Source organism: Protopterus annectens, chromosome 1.part0 (genome assembly GCF_019279795.1).
Source record: "Protopterus annectens isolate FY-2018-M chromosome 1.part0, PAN1.0, whole genome shotgun sequence".
In the NCBI taxonomy this organism is placed as follows: Eukaryota; Metazoa; Chordata; order Ceratodontiformes; family Protopteridae; genus Protopterus; species Protopterus annectens.
The window spans coordinates 96,095,773-96,113,544 of NC_056725.1; the positions used below are offsets into that span (position 1 = coordinate 96,095,773).

The 17,772-nt window shown below is 40.9% G+C and overlaps 1 protein-coding gene across 1 annotated transcript in view; it reads right to left on the bottom strand.

Annotated features, from left to right (window-relative positions):
- Positions 1–17,772, bottom strand: part of MEIOSIN (meiosis initiator) — a 1,029,307-nt gene that overhangs the window by 515,196 nt on the left and 496,339 nt on the right. The window contains exon 5 of the mRNA XM_044086822.1: positions 7,095–7,271. Within this exon, the coding sequence (XP_043942757.1) occupies positions 7,095–7,271 (177 nt within the window). The remainder of the gene's footprint in view (positions 1–7,094; positions 7,272–17,772) is intronic.

Here is a 17,772-nt window from a genome sequence, read left to right on the forward strand (position 1 = left end):
ACCAATAATTGTCCTGGAAAAATGTGGTCCTTGAAGGCTGTCAGAGAATTCTGTACAGCTAACAATTCTTTTTGACTGATATGCAGGTGCATTTGACTCGGGTTCCATTTGCCCTGAATGCACTGCCCTGCCATGTGAGCCCCCCACGCATAGTCTGATGCGTCTGTTGTTAGGGTTTGGGTGGCAGGGGGTAGATTGGATGGCAATCACTTGTTGTGGTGGCAGGCCTCTGCCCACCAAAGGAACTCTGTCTTTATGCAAGGAATGATAGGAATCATTGATTCTAGGTCCTGAAAATGTTGACACCATAGGCTTTTTAGATACCATTGTAGTTTCCTCATACGCAGTCTTGCATATGGAATTAGAATTCAAGAGGCCATGAACCCCATGGCTTGCAGCATTTTCCTTGCAGATAGCTGGGTCTTTGTAGCCAGTAGTTTGAAGTAGGCGGTCAAATTAACTTGTTTCTCTGGCGTGAGGTAGGCCATCTGGGAAGCTGTATTCAAGCTTGCTCCCAGGAATACAATTTGTTGGCAGGATACTAGGTGTGATTTCTTTTCATTTATGGCGTACCCCAGAGAAGTTAGTAATTTCTTTACAAATGCCAGATGATTTAATAGTATGTCCTGGCTTTCTGCCTGAATTAGACAATCGTCCAGGTATGGGTATATTTGAATATTTCTTTGCCTGCAAAATGCAATGACTGGAGCTAGGCACTTTGTGAATACCCTGGGCGCAGTAGGTAAGCCAAAGGGCAGTGCAGAGAACTGATTGTGCATGTAGCCTGCTCTGAAACGTAGGTATCTTCTGCAAGATTCCCTTATTGGGATGTGCAGGTAGGCTTCCATTAAATCCAGTGTTGCCAACCAGGCATTTTTGCCTAGCATGGCAACTAGCTGATGAAGAGATAGCATTTTTAATTTTGGAATTACCAAAAACGTTGTGGAGCATAAACACAAAGGCACACCACTGGCTCGAATACTCAGCGGAACTCTTCATTAAAAGTAGAACAGTAAGCGCTTTTGCGTTACACAGAACACTTCTTCAGACTTAATGAAATTTTAAAAGCAAACTGCCATTTAAATAGCTCTTTATGCATCACCTGACACATAATTGCCTACAATTAAAAACTTAAAAGTGGTATACATAGCTATATATCGAGGTATATGTATATAAATATAGACTTAAAATGTATAAAATATATATATATATATCAAAAACACTATAAATACAATGCTCTAAAATATACGTATAAAAGATATAGAATGTATGAATAATTTACTAATAAAAACTCACTATACTTGCATAATGCTTGATAATGCTAATATGGGTAAACACAATCATAACTAAACTATTTACCTAACACTATATTAACAGACACCAAACCATCACCACAAGACAACAAGTAAGTATAAGATATCTAAGAACGCTACTCTCATTAACAAGCATGGAGGCTTATAAATAAAAACATAAGTGATTTGTGGAATAAATAGCAATAAACTGAGGTGTAATGTCCCCTACTGAAAAATATAACTAATACTGTGAAACCAAGTAAAGATTCAGTAATTAACCGGTCTATCTTTAAGAAAAGGTTTCAAGCTTACCTTTTCATTAAGGCCATGTCCCTTATCTGCCTGATACCTCAGGATCCATTTATTTTCCTCCTTTTTGGTACAGTTACTTATATTCCCTAGTCTAGTACTGGTTCTAATAAGCTCTATGGTCATGAAACTAAATTTATGACTTAAATCATTGCTGATAGTGTGCCTCGTTAAGGCATTATGCTCATCTTCTAGTCTTATGGCGTACAAGTGTTCTCTTACTCTCTCTCTCTTAATGTTCTATTGGTCTTTCCAATATAGAAAGATTCACATTTCGAACACTGGGCTAAATAAACCAAATTCCTAGACTTACAATCCGCATAATGTTTAAAACTATACAGCTTATACAATCAGGATGTTTAAAGGTGTTATCATTCTTCATGAACTTACAGTGATTACAACTCCGGCAGGCAAAAGTGCCTTGCCTGTCTGACTGCACTGTACCTTTATTATTATCCTCATAGCAAAGTATTCTTTTACGTGATTTAGTATTCCTATAAGAGTATCTTGGTCGTTCCCCTACTATTTGTAACACTGTTTCATCCATAGTCAGAATGGTCCAGTGCTTACTAATAACCTCATTGATTTTCTTATTGTTAGTGCAGGGAATAGTAAGCCTCTGTGTCTGATTACTGGTATCTCTTCTATATGAATGATGTCTGCCCCTATCTTGTCTGACCATATATATAGCGTCTAATACTCCTGCACTCTCTCTGTCTTTATATCCTCTCTCCTTAAACTCATATTTGAGTTTATTTATAGTCCTATCAAAAGTTCCGTTGTGGCTGGTTAACCTAGATACTCTTAGCCCTTGTCCTTTTACTATATTTTGATAAACATGAGGAGGATGCATACTACTCCTATATAGTAATGTATTCTTTCTACAACTCTTCCATGTATAGTTGTGTCTGAATCTCCTCTGTGCTCATAATAGAGAAATCAAGAAAATCAATCTCTTCCTTAGAGAACTTAGCTGTAAACTTAAGAAAACTAGTGGTGTCATTTATATATTCAAGAAAAACTAGAGATACACAGCATATTTTAGAGACTTTGTCAGATTACACACATAATGATGTTAATGTTTTTGATTGATATCTAGTTACATTAGATGTTACTTCTTTATTTACTAATATTCCTAACAATATAGGCCTAGAATATGTGAGGCTGTTCCTAATTAGTAAAAATAATCCCAGAGAAGAGGTTATTAGAATTGTCACACTATTAGAAATTATACTCAGCCATAATGCTTTTACTTGCGGGAATAAATACTACTTACAAGTCAATGGAGTGGCAATGGGGACACCATGTGCCAACTCGTATGCGAATATTGTAATGGCCTACTGGGAACACACCTATGTAATGAACAACATGGTGTTTGGAGAGAATTTTAGGTATTATAAACGTTTTGTGGACGATGTCTTTTTAATATGGAAAGGCAGTTTAGAGAGTTTGACAGTTTTTCTTGAAGAAAATATGAACATGAAGAGATATCAAGCTCTATTATAATACTGACAATGATCAAGGAATTTAATTTACTGAATGTATAACATAGACCTATGCTTCCTAGGCAATGCACATGAGCAATTTCCAGTAACAAGAGAAAGGACTAGATATGAGCATCCTGAGCAGTAAAAAAGAATTTGGGACTGTGGTGAACATTCCCCTATTGAAAGTGTAGTACTCAACACTGCAAATCATGACACTTTGAAAATAAAATCACAACTAAAAGGCTCCTCTGCATAAATATTGTCTTCATAGGCTAATATAAACTACAAGAGCAGTTAGATTTACATACCTTAAAATATAATCTGATGAGTACAACACTAGAAGCTGGAGTCGGCAAATAAAGTTATTGGCTTCCTTATACTGAACGTTTCTTTTACATTTAGCACAGCTTTTACATTCTCTAGTCTTCCTCTACAAGCTCAGAAAGTAATATCATACCTTCAAAACATGAATAATGACTCTGAAAAATTACACTGATTTACTATTACATGTTGGCATTTTCATCACACTGGTCATATGAAGAGCAAACCTGGTTCTACTGGACTACAGAGGAGAGGGCCATCATTATGTGGCTATGAGTGCATAATACAGCACAGATCATTTCACTGATGTTCTGGAAGCCAAAAATTGCACGCACAATGATATCAAGGCCCAACCTGGTCAAACAAGACTGACAGTACATTAATAGGAAGGGCTTCCACTCCCTGAACTGCCAGATGGTTGATAATGTCCGGGGTATTATTTAAAATGGCAGGTATTATATTTAATGTGACCATGCACCACCAGGCAGTTCTCATGAGTCACTGGGACTACCCATGTGGTCATCTAGTCAGCAAAGCACAAACAGGTTAGTTACAGATGGAAGTATACAAACATATCCTGTAACACAGGAGCAGGTCACATACAATGATGTGACTGTTATGTGCTGTTTGATAAGCTCTGGAGCTGTGGAAGATGATCAACATTTTCAATTCCCCCAGACCACAGAACAGATGACATATCACACAGCTCAGTGCAGAAATACATGAAAATGGGTTTCATATATCTGGACAATTGTAGGAAGGCTTCTGCTACTTTAACACATCAGGTGGGAAACTGCAAACTGCACCACAAACCAAGGTATAACCTTTGTGCTGTGTTGCTTAATATGCACTGTAGAAGCCACTACAGTAGCAAGGAAACATCTTAGCAGGGACTGCTGCAGCAGTAGGATCATCAGCAGAACTGCAGAGTGTAAAGGTTTGAGACAAACAGACAGTGCTGTTACCACAGGCAAGGCAGAAGTGGGTGCAATTCACTGTAGCAGTGGCAAACAGGCAGTCTCTGGTCCACAACTATGAGTCATGAAAAAGACAACACAGCATAAAATCATGCAGTGATGCACCCACTACCACATCCAGGCCATATAAGGTAGTGTATGGACCAACCATGCTGTGCATCATACACAGACAGATCCAAGCAGATTAGGGTGGGCAGGAAATGGTAATCTTCCCTTGCACATCTGGATGATGGTGACACAGTGGTAGAAGTCAGCAACACTATAAATATGGGGTGGGCCACGAAAGGTGAATTTTATACCAACATACACTACTAGCAATTTGCGGGAAGTCAGGGATTACAAAGTTCAATGCTGGGACACAGCTGTTGTGCCATCACCATTTGCAATGTCCTTTGTGGTGGGTTGATTATGACACCATTCAGTCTCAGGGTTTGATACTGTCTGTGGTAAGGAAAGCACAGATCTTCAGGATTGAGACTGATTACCTCTCCGTGATCTCAATGACAGCCACAAGCAGACATGGTATGCAGTGTGACTACAGGGAATACCAAAGGGGGTAGAATTAAGGGACTTTCAACAGCAGTGTGATGACGGGTAATAGGAGTTTAACTTGAAGAGTGTCAGTGTCCATGACCATCAGACTGCCAAAGGCCAGGAATGGCAGGCTGTCTGACTATAACCGAAAGGGAAGTCGACTGAGAAAAAGATTACGCAAAGTAGGGTTGGCATGTGCCCAGCCACTCTGCATCTGGATTTTTCCATGGCCAGGGATGCAACACCTGCAGTGGCAGACCGCCAGTCATTTACCATGTTTCTCATCAAAGTAACCATGAATGCATCATCTACTATCAGAGATTTGAGCAGAGTGTGTGCGTGCGCGTGTGTCTGTGCGTTGTGTATATATGTATGTTTATATACATACACACACACACACATATATATATATATATATCTATATCTATATCTATATATATATATATATATATATATATGGGTCCACTACAGAATCCTGAAAGCTCATAATCCTGAAGCCCAAAATCCTGAGACCAAAATCCCGAAAATTCAAAATCCCGAAAGCCCCAAATCCTGAAACTCAAAATCCTGCAAACACAAATAATGCTAATATGTCACTATAAAGACACTAATATCTACCAACTGACCCTGACCCTAACCCTAAGGTCCATCACTATCGCACACTCACCTGACCCGCGCCCTAACCCTAACTCACTTAAACCGCCCCAACCCCAATATTTGTCACTATTGCATACATGCCTAACCTGCCTAACCCTAATTCACTTAAACCGCCCTAACCCTAACATAAAACCAACCGCACACTTACCTGAACCCAACGCATGACCTAACACCACAGGGCTAACAATAGCAAAGCCACAATGACGTCAGTATGTCCATTTTGTGTTTTCAAGATTTTGAGTTTCAGGATTTTGGGCTTTCGGGATTTTGAATTTTCGGGATTTTGGTCTCAGGATTTTGGGCTTCGGGATTATGAGCTTTCAGGATTCTGTAGTGGACCCATATATATATATATATATATATATATATATATATATATATATATATATATATATATACACACACACACACACACACACATACATACATATATATAGGTTCATAGGTAGGTACTAGGCTATTGCCTAGGGCCTACATAAGCCTAGCCAAACGGTACCCTGACTTTTGCCACACAAGAAAATTATTTTCCTGTGCCCCTGTCAAACAGAGCCACAGAAGTGATCCCCGGGGTGAATTTCCTATCTCCCATCCAATCATCAAGAGTGCTAATGAGGAGCTTCGTTTGATATATATACATACACAGACACACACACATACATATATATATATATATATATATATATATATATAGATATATATACATACAAACATACACACACGTGTATGTATATATATGTATATGTATATGTATATATATATATATATATATATATATATATATATATATATATATGTATATAATATACATATAGAGAGAGAAAGAGATGCAGAGAGAGAGGTAGGCATGCATTGTAAGCTATTTTTTTAAAATTCTTTCTCCTACTACTCTGTTTCCTGTTGTACTGTGTACTGAGGTGTGCAGAATCTTTTTTTACATCAGCCAAGCAGTCAGAGCTGAACATGGCAGGATGTCATTTTACACCAGTCTTGATACGTCTGATTAGTTTTGGGACATAATGCTCTACATGCTTAACCAGGGGGTGTAGCTGGCTCAATAAGCTCCCTGGGTGAGTCCCTGAATTATCACCCCACCACCTTGCTCAAATAGAAGATCAAAACAAAAAGGGGGGGCAGCTCTGATAAGACTGCTCATGGCAGTATGAAGCACATGCCTCCTCCCAGACCCCCCCCCCCCACACACACACACTCTTTGCCACAGCTCTTCAATGGAAGAGAAAAAGAAAAGGTTTGAAGTTGTTTTCTGTACTGATTCAGAAATGCTGGTACAGAAAGAAGAGTGCAACAATGGCTCTTCAGGTTTGTGCCCTCTTAACACCTTGCTCCCAGGGCACATGCTCCATTCACTCACCCTTGCTACATCACTGAGCTTCACTCCATTGAGCTCTACACAGGCATGCAACACTTAATTTATGAATCCTAAGCAGTGAATCTACATACTCATTAAAACCTTGCTACTTCACTGCAGCACTTATTGAATGCACGGTCATCTCTCCTACCTCTTTCAGAGGGTATTTACTGCAGGCAGAGACTGAAGTCTTGACTCCTGAAATGGAGCAGCAATCCTCAGTTGTGGTACACTTAGTTGAGAGATAACAGTGATCAAGTGAAAATGCAGACTGTAATAAGTCAGAGGATGCAGAGAATATATCGGGTACCATCTGATCAGGATCCTCCTGTAAAGTCATAAAAAAGTAATGGCCAATTAAACATTTCTGGACAGTACAAGATGAAGAATGAAATCAAAGTTTATTTTTCCTATACTGACTGTAGGCAATTACTAAAACTTACCAAAAAGAACAAAGATGTTCTTCAAATAATCTATTTGTGAGCCCTCTTTGATGAGTCATTACTTAGATATTCCTTCTTTACCAGAGTTCAGCATCTTTAACAGCGAAATACAACAGTAACATAATACAGCAGTTACACAGCCACACAAGTGTCAACACCATCCTAGTTCACTGTCAAACTAGCAACAAACACCTTGCTGCAAATCAAGAAATAACAAAGTGTAAGTGTGGTTGTGTAAGTAAACTTACCATAACAATCGATGTTCATATGCTCACTATTATAGAAGCCATAGCTATATGGGTTATATCCTGATAAGAAATGGAGAGCACACCCTAACACCTGATACCCCTCCATCACAAATAGCCGAAAACTTTAACAAGCGCGTCATAAAATCAATTTCAGCCCTGCTAACATCCTCAATGCTGGACCCCACCACCCTTCAACCTATTCTGACACTGAACCCCAGGCCATCAACTACTTCTAACCCTGTTATTACTAACCCCCGCACTCAACAAAATGTCATACAGACCCCATTCGCATTTCAGCCCATACCCACTGACACCATGAAGAAACTGCTATAAAAACTAAAACCCTCCTCAACCTCAGCTGACAAGCTACCTCAAGGATCGCAAACAAGCAGCAAAATGGTCCAATGAACTCTCATCCTTTCTCCACAAACCTACCGGAGTCTACTAAGGCTCCATCCTAGGAACCCTACTCTTCAACATTTTCACAAACAACCTTCACACTGCCTCTCACCCTGGGACCCTCATTCAATACGCTGATGTTTGTTTGTTTGTCTTTCAGCTTTTCCCTGTTAGGGGTCGCCACAGCGGAACTCCGGTCCGCTAATGATTGGCAGTAGATTTTCATGAATGCCGAGGTTCCAGCTCGACGTTCAACTTTCAACAAAGGCACGCCCATTTATGCATGTCTTTCAAACTTCCACCCAACCGCGGGGAGGACATGCAGACTCCACACAGAAGGCACTCCCGCACTCCAGCCAAGAATTGAACGGGAGAACCTCTTGCTGTGAGGCAACAATGCTACCGCTGCACCACCGCGGATGTTTCATTCAATACGCTGATGATTCCATCATACTCTGCACTGCTCAATCACTACCAGAACTACTCTCAAAAAGTCAGCAGTGCCTTACTGCAGTCAAATCCTGGCTAAGAAATGCCCAACTCTTTCTTAATCTAAAGAAGACAAAACTAGTACTCTTTCATCCCAAAAACACCTCCCCATGTCACTGATCATTTCAACATCCTTTTATCTGACAACAGTGCCGTAGAAATAGTGCAGGAAACCAAACTTTTTGACCCCCACATACAGCAAAATATAAAGAAAACTCATCAAAAGCTGGGACTCTTATATAGAAACAAACATTTCTTTACTGCAGCAACCAAAACTACCCTTGCAAAAACATTTTTACTTCCCTCCCTTCTTTATGGTGCCCCATCTTAACTTCTTTCGGCTTTTCCCGGTAAGGGATCGCCACAGCGAACTCCAGTCTGCTAATGATTGGCAGTAGATTTTTTATGGGTGCCGAGGGGTGCCAGCTCGACGCCCAACCTTCAGCGAAGGCATGCCCATTCTGCACGTCTTTCGAACACCACCCGACAGCGCGGAGGACATGCAGACTCCACACAGAAGGCGCTCCAGCCAAGAATCGAATGGGAGAACCTCTTGCTGTGAAGTAATAACACTACCACTGCACCACCACAGCTCTGCTATCTTAACCAACTTACAAAATTCTACACTAAGCAAGTTGGAACAGTGCTACAACAAAGTTGCAAAGTTTGCCACAACTTCTAAATATCACACACCCCACTGTAAATCACTCCTAGAATTAAACTGGCTTGAACTCCCCAACCAACTTACCTTTATTCAGCTATCCACCTTGCACCACCTTATTTTCAAGCATACTGCCTGCCCTGCACTAGCCAGTCTAGTCACACCTTACACACCAAATCGATCCCTACGATCAGAAAACAAAAATCTCTTAGGTATCATAAAACCCACAAGAAAATCTGGCCACTCTCATTCACTACCTCTAGCTACCAGGTCTATGCCTGGCCTAACCCATTTCAAAGCCTCTTTTAAAAAAATAATCTCACAAATACATGGCTCTGCTCCTGCATAAAGCTCAAGTCTTCCTCTTCTGTCAGATTTCAATCCCTCACAGGCTACAAGATCGTAATAAAGCTCTTCTAACGCCTTCTATGCTTCTATATCATATCCTTAAGCTACTGCTCAGGCTTTATTGTTTCTATTCTTCTTAACTCTCTCTCTCACCATCTATCAGCATCACTAACTTTCTGGCTACTATTTTCCTAAATAAAACTAACATTCTGTTATGCATGTGCTATAACAGTCAATGTCATACACTGCACTACCTACTTACTTTTTTTTTTGGACACTATCTTACATCATGTATGATGAGAGTTGACTATTATCGTCTGCAATGTTGTACCTGTATAGAATTGTCTATATTGCAACATCTTGTAGCAAGTTTTTCCAACTTATTTTTTGTATAGTATTTCTAATGTCATCTTTACTGTATTGGATTGTACTGTATTTGTATTGCACTGTATGTGGAGCTTTTCTCCCCGGGCCCCTGATGAAAATGGGTTCTGTAGACCCAGTCAGACCACCCTGGTAAAAAAATGTAAAGTAAAATAAATAAATAAAATAAGGATATAACAGCCAGCCAGCTTTCAAAACTTAAAGGAAAACTCCACCTTCTCCTACAGTTTAACAAAACTCTTAGGTTGCTTTTCTCCCTACAATATGGTTCCAGTATTGTGTAGTAATCATAAACCTGCTTGCACTATATAAAAAAAGAAGTTATGTACTCACCATAACGTTCCATGTGTGTTGTCCAGTTCGCCTTCATTCTTAGCAGGTTGGGTTTAGAACCGATCCTCGGTTTCAACTCGGCCTAAACAAAAGCTCGAGGTCTTCCACTAGATCATGGCCAAAACCCTATCCCATCATGCACTAGGAGAGCCCCCCCCAGATCTTGTTTGCAGATATAGCTAAATAACGGCCATTAAATATGTTTTAGACCAATGAAGAAGGCCAGAGAACATTAACAACCAACTGCATTGGCTTGGTCTTCCAGGAGCAAAGGGCTGGGGAAAGGAGGGTGGGATGTAAGAATGAAGGCGAGATGGACAACACACATGGAATGTTATGGTGAGTACATAACTTTTTTATGTAATGTTGTCCTATCTTGCCTTCATTCTTAGCAGGTTGGGACAGCGGCCCTAGCACCATCTTTCTTGGGTGGCTCAAGGGAGAATATTCTTCAAAACAGTGGACCCAAAGGAGGCCCTGTTCCTGGAAGCCAAATCCACTTTGTAATGAGTGCTAAAGGTATGAGGCCGTGCCCATGTTGCTGCAGCACAAATAATATTAATTGGTAGTCTTGCCCAAAAGGCAGAAGAGGTTGCAATGGCACTTGTAGAATGACCTTTTACTTTATGAGAAAGTTCTTTGTTTCAAGATTGGTAAGCAAAGGTAATACAACTTGACAGCCGTTTTGAAAGAGTGACTTTAGACACAGGAGCACCTTTCTTTAAGTCTGAAAAGGATACAAATAATTGGTCAGATTTTCTGAAGTCCTTTGTCCTATGCAAGTAGAAACACAATGTACATCCAGTTGGTGTAGCATATATTTTGCCTTGTTGCCATAGTTGGGGAAGAAAAAGTACAGTTGTGTACACTTACCATAAATGTAGATGTTTAAGTGTATTCACTGTTGCAGTCATTACATTTGGGTTATCTGCTTGCAGTAGCCCTCAGTCGGCCTGATTAACAAAGTCCTGGGTCCTGCGTCGTTTGCTGTCCCTTCTTCCATGACGTCAAGTTGTCAGGGGTATAAAACTTGCAGCCGACGCCATTACATCAGTTTTTCTTGTCCCAGATGTCAGGTGCCCCCCTAATGGGATGCAAATAAATCTTTAAATACAAGGATATAACTCCAACAAAAAAGCAAATACACCAAACAGCTTTTGAGCATAGGAAGGGAGAGTAGAGGTATAGCCAAAAGAAGAAAGGGGGCTGTAGGTACGGTAACCAGGACTGCAACAGTGAATACACTCGAACATTTACATTTATGGTAAGTGTACACAACTGTACTATGTTTTTCATGTTTCACTGTTGCAGTCATTACATTTGGGTAGATTCCCAAAGCTAAGGTTGGGAGGAGGAACTTAAATAAAATTAGGACCAGCTATAAGGCCCTGCAAGACTGCAGTGGAAAAGCCAGCTCTGGATTTAGAGAAAATTGGCAAATGATAATGCTTGGTGAAAGTATTTACAGAACTCCAGGTAGCAGCTTCTAGGATGTGCCTGGAAGAGACGCCCCTGAGAAAGGCTGTAGAGGTAGATGCAGCCCTGGTTGAATGGGGTCTGATGCCCTGAGGGATAGGGTTACCATGGTGCTTATAGCAGAAATTAAAGCATTGGCATATCAATTTTGAAATAGTTTGCTTTGAAATAGCTTTCCCCTCTGTCCCTGCAACAAATTCCACCAGCAGTTGTTCAGATTTCCTTGGAGGTTCAGTCCTGTCCAAGTAGAATCTAAGTTGTCTGTGCACATCTAAGGAGTGCAGTATCCATTCCCCTTTGTTCTGTGGGTTAGGAAAGAAGGTAGGCAAATGAATGGACTGATTAAGAGCCACACTGGATACCACCTTAGGCATGAAGGAGGAGTTTGTTCTGAGGGACACCCTATCCGCATGAAAGATGATGAAAGGCTCCACTGCCATAAGGGCCTGTAATTCAGATACCCTTCTTGCTGAAGTGATTGCTAAAAGGAAAGCTGTTTTCCAAGAAAGGAATTTTAAACCTGCAGTAGCAGCCGGCTCGAAAGGAGGAAGAGTGAGTTTCTCCAAGACAAAGTTAAGGTCAGAGGCTGGAGTTGGAGCTGTCCTGGGTGGCCTTACATTTTCGGCCCCTCTGAGGAACTGCTTGAGTAGTGGGTGAGAGAAGAGGGAAGGCTCTGTGCTATAATGAGCTGAAATGGCTGAGGTATGAATTCTGTTGGAGGAAAAGGACAAGCCCTTATGAAGCATTCCAGTCAAGTATTGTAGAATCTGAGGTAAATTGGGCACTGCTGCGCTCATCCCTTGAGATTGGTTCCAGGCACAAAATCTTTTCCATTTTGCAGCATAAGGGTTTCTAGTACTAAGCCTCCTTGCCTCTAAAATGATATCCATCACTGATTTACTGAGGGGTGGTAAAGGAGAGATTAGGTAATTAGACAGGCTGCTAGGTTCAGGATTTGCAGCTGAGGGTGCAGAATCTGGTTCTCCTGCTGAGACAACAGGGAAGGGGTCTGTGGCAGGTGCCATGGGGCCAAGCGTGACACACTGCGCAAGAGGGGGTACCAGTGTTGGCGTGGCCAGTCTGGGGCAATTAAAATCATCCTTGGATTGTCTTGTTTGATCTTTAGTAGTACCTTGGAGAGCAGAGACAGAGGAGGAAAGGCATAAACTGATAGATTTGTCCAGCTGAAGGATAGAGCATCCACTTTCCAAGCTAGCTTGTGGGGAATCCTTGTGCAAAATTTTCCAATTGATGGTTCTGGGAGGAGGCAAACAGGTCTATATCTGGGCTCCCCCATTTGCTTGTCACGATGTTGAAAATCCTTTGTTCCAATTTCCACTTGTGTGGATCCATGAGGTTTCTGCTTAGTCCGTCTGCCAGTGTATTTAGTTTTCCTGGCAGGAAATGAGCTTGCAGATTCACTTGGTAGCTTAAGGCTGTGTTCCACAATGCCATGGCTAGTCGGCAGAGGGGGTAAGAATATGTACCCCCCCTGCTTGTTTATGTACCACATGACAGTGGTGTTGCCCGTCTTTACCATTAGTTGTCCTGGAAGAATGTGGTCCTTGAAGGCTGTCACAGCATTTTCTACAGCTAACATTTCCTTTTGATTTATGTGCAGGTGCAATGGACTTGGGTTCCATTTGCCCTGAATGCACTTTCCTGCCAGGTGAGCCCCCCATGCATAGTCTGATGCGTCTGTTGTTAAAGTTTGGGTGGCAGGAGGGAGTGTGAATGGTAGTCCCCTGTTTTGGTGGCAGGCCTCTGCCCACCAAAGGAACTCTAGGTGTAGGCAAGCTATGATAGGAATCATTGCTTCTAGATCCTGAGAATGTTGACACCATAGGCTTTTTATATACCATTGCAGTTTCCTCACATGCAGCCTTGTATATGGAATTAGGAGAATGCAGAAGGCCATGAACCCCACGGCTTGCAGTATTTGCCTTGCAGATAACTGGGTTTTTGTGGCCACTTGCTTGAAGTAGGTTGTCAAATTAATCCGTTTCTGTGGCGTGAGGAAAGCCATCTGGGAAGTTGCATTCAAGCTTGTTCCCAGGAATATAACTTGTTGACAGGGTACCAGGTGTGATTTATTTTCGTTTATGGTGTACCCCAGACAAGTCAGCACCCTCTGAACAAAGACTAACAAACAGTATAAAAGTTCAGCACTTCAGAAACAAAAGCCACCTGGATTCAAGCGCAAGCGGAATAAGTAACTCGATGACCAGCGGGTGTAAAATAACAAAATTTATTATTATTGTAAGCGCTTTCGAAGGGGTCCCTGCCCCAACTTCTTCAGACAAATGACTTTCAAAAAACCTTGCTTTTTATACAAAACCAGTAAATAATAAATCAATTATCCCAACCAATTAACATTCTTTTAGATACAATTACCTAAATAGAAACAATAAAATGTGTCGCCACTATGTTAAATAGCTATGCACATCCAAGTATATAAAAGCCATATTTTACTTGGCAAATGATCGAAACTTTAAAATACTAAAATCGTATTAATGCATATCAAATGCTGGATACTAAACACCAGCCAGATAAAATTGGGTTAATTTAAGTAGCAGCTTTTATGAACAAGCACGCTTCCAAGAACCTAACTATTATACAACCCTAGTGACTAGAAACAATATGACCACCTATCTAATCAAGCCTATAACTAACAACTACATAGTACCAGTTATTATCGCCCAGATTTTTTAATATAATACTACTATGTATGATGCAATAATTATTTAATTTGTGTATATTAAAAATAGTTGTAAACCTTGTGCAAAATTTTCCAATTGATGGTTCTGGGAGGAGGCAAACAGGTCTATATCTGGGCTTCCCCTTTTGCTTGTCAAGATGTTGAAAATCCGTGGTTCCAGTTTCCACTTGTGTGGATCCATGAGGTTTCTGCTTAGTCCGTCTCCCAGTGTATTTAGTTTTCCTGGCAGGAATTGAGCTTGTAGATTCACTTGGTAGCTTAAGGCTGTGTTCCACAATGCCATGGCTAGTCTGCAGAGGGGGGTAAGAATGTGTACCCCCCCTCTGCTTGTTTATGTACCACATGACAGTGGTGTTGTCCGTCTTTACCATTAGTTGTCCTGGAAGAATGTGGTCCTTGAAGGCTGTCACAGCATTTTGTACAGCTAACATTTCCTTTTGATTTATGTGCAAGTGCAATTGATTTGGGTTCCATTTGCCCTGAATGCACTTCCCTGCCAGGTGAGCCCCCCCCCCCCCCCATGCATAGTCTGATGCGTCTGTTGTTAAAGTTTCTGCGGCAGGAGGGAGTGTGAATGGTAGACCCCTGTTTTGGTGGCAGGCCTCTGCCCACCAAAGGAATTCTTGATGTAGGCAAGCTATGATAGGAATCATTGCTTCTAGATCCTGAGAATGTTGACACCATAGGCTTTTTATATACTATTGTAGTTTCCTCATATGCAGCCTTGTATATGGAATTAGAAGAATGCAGGAGGCCATGAACCCCAAGGCTTGCAGTATTTGCCTTGCAGATAACTGGGTTGTTGTGGCCACTTGTTCGAAGTAGGTTGTCAAATGAATCTGTTTCTCTGGCGTGAGGAAAGCCATCTGGGAAGTTGTATTCAAGCTTGTTCCCAAGAATATAATTTGTTGACAGGGTACCAGGTGTGATTTCTTTTCGTTTATTTTGTACCCCAGACAAGTCAGCACCCTCTGAACAAAGGCCAGATGATATGTCCTGGCTTTCTGCCTGAATCAGACAATCGTCCAGGTAAGGGTATATTTGAATATTTCTTTGCCTGCAAAATGCAATGACTGCAGCTACGTACTTTGTGAATACCCTGGGCGCAGTAGATACGCCAACGGCAGTGCAGAGAACTGATAGTGCATGTCGCCTGCTTTGAAGCATAGCTATCTTCTGCAAGACTCCCTGATAGGGATGTGCAGTATGCTTCTTTTAAGTTTAGTGTTGCCAACCATGCATCTTTGCCTAGCATAGGAAGGAGCTGGTGAAGAGTCAGCATCTTGAATTTTGGAATCACCAAACAGGTGTTTAGAGTAGAAAGGTCCAGGATAGGACGCCATGTCTTGTCTTTACTGGGTACCAGGAAAAGTCTCGAATAGAAACCTTGTCCCTTTTCCTCTTCTGGTACCAAATTAATAGCCCCCAAGCTTAAGAGAGAGAGTACTTGATTTTGGGCCTCTGCCCACTGATTTGGGGGTAGATCTGTCCATCCGCTAGGTGTTGGTAACGTGTGGAGTGAAATCTGTACCCTTGGGACACTATATTTAAAACCCATTTGTCCTGGGTAATGAGTTCCCAGTTTTTGGCCTGCAGACCAATATTTCCACCTAAAGGAGCATTCAGTTGGGAAGTGCTTGGAAGTTTTAAAAGCAAATCATTGCAACAGTTTTGCATAGGGGGGAGTCTTATTACTCCCAGATTTGGATGTGGAAACCCGCACTGGTTAGTCTTGTATGTCCCCTGGGACTGAAAAAAAAAGTTATGTACTCACCATAACGTTCCATGTATGTAGTCCATCTCACCAAACATCATTACATGTGGGTTCGGAGCCGATCCTCGGCTCCGACTCGGCCGCTTAGAAAGCCTGAAAACTTCTGATTGACTCGTGGCTAATAGGTATCCCATGATGCATGCACACATTCCCCAGATCTTGTTTGCTACTAGTCTACCAGAATCAGACATGAAAAAGGAACAAAGGCCCGGAAGAATAAACTGTAATAAAAAGGAGCCCTTGTGGTAAAAATCAACTATAGAAAGGGAAAAAAACTGTATCCAGATCCTCCAGGAAGGGGGTTGGTGGGTGGGTTCGTAATAATGTTCAGCGAGATGGACTACATACATGGAACGTTATGGTGAGTACATAACTTCTTTATGTTATGTAGTCCTATCTTGGCTCCATTATTACATGTGGGACAGCGTCCCTAGTATCTTGAATGGGTGGCTCACTGGAAAATACTCCTGAGTACCGTGGAATCAAACAAAGCTCTACCCCTGGAAGTTACATCCAATTTATAATGGGAAATGAAGGTATGAGGGGTAGCCCATGTTGCTGCTGCACAAATACTATCAATAGGTGTGCTGGCTTGGAAATCAGAAGGACATGATGGTATGCGCTTAACTTTAAAGGGTAACTCCTTTCCTTGAGAACTGTAAATAAAGGAAATACAACTAGAGATCCAGTTTGAAAGTGTAACCTTGAAAACTGGCAAGCCCATTCTCGCCTCAGCAAAGGAAATAAACAGCTGTTCTGAATAAACAGCTGATCTGATTTTCTAAATTCCTTGGTCCAGTGGATATAGAAATGCAGTTGCCTGTGAACATCCGATTGGTGGAATGTATACTCTGGTCCAAAAAAGAAAAAGCCAAAAAGGAGAACTGATGCTGACTGTTTAAAATTTATTCAAGACTCCATGCTTTTTCAAAAGAATTTTTTAATATAATACTGATTTTTATAAGTTTTTAAAGTATTTATGAATAAAGATTTTTAATGTATTATTTTAAGAATAATGGTGACATATACTCTTAATATTAATGAAATGTGAAAGTTCATTTGTGCATTTAAAATGACACGTACGAAATGATTGGTTAGGGTAGAATGAATTTGGTATAAGAAGGATGATTGCAATATGTTTGTTTTATCTGATGAAGTCCATTTAGGACGAAAACGCAGGTGATTAAAAGCGTTCATTATATTCATTTTATTCAATTGCGTGGAGTTGTGAATAAATTTTAAACAGTCAGCATCAGTTCTCCTTTTTGGCTTTTTCTTTTTTGGACCTTGGTATATTGGAGGAAGTTGGCCGTTTGATTTATTTTTTGGAATGTATACTCTGCTTTGCTGGAGTGATTAGGGAAGAACACTGGCAATTCAATTGTTTGGTTTAAGTGAAATTGAGAACAGACCTTAGGAATAAAGGAAGGGTTGGTCCGGAGAGAGAGACCCTATCTTTGTGAAAAATTAAGTATGGAGGTTTAACAGACAGAGCTTGTAATTCAGAAACTCGTCTGGCTGAGGTTATTGCTACCAGAAAAAGAGTCTTCCAAGA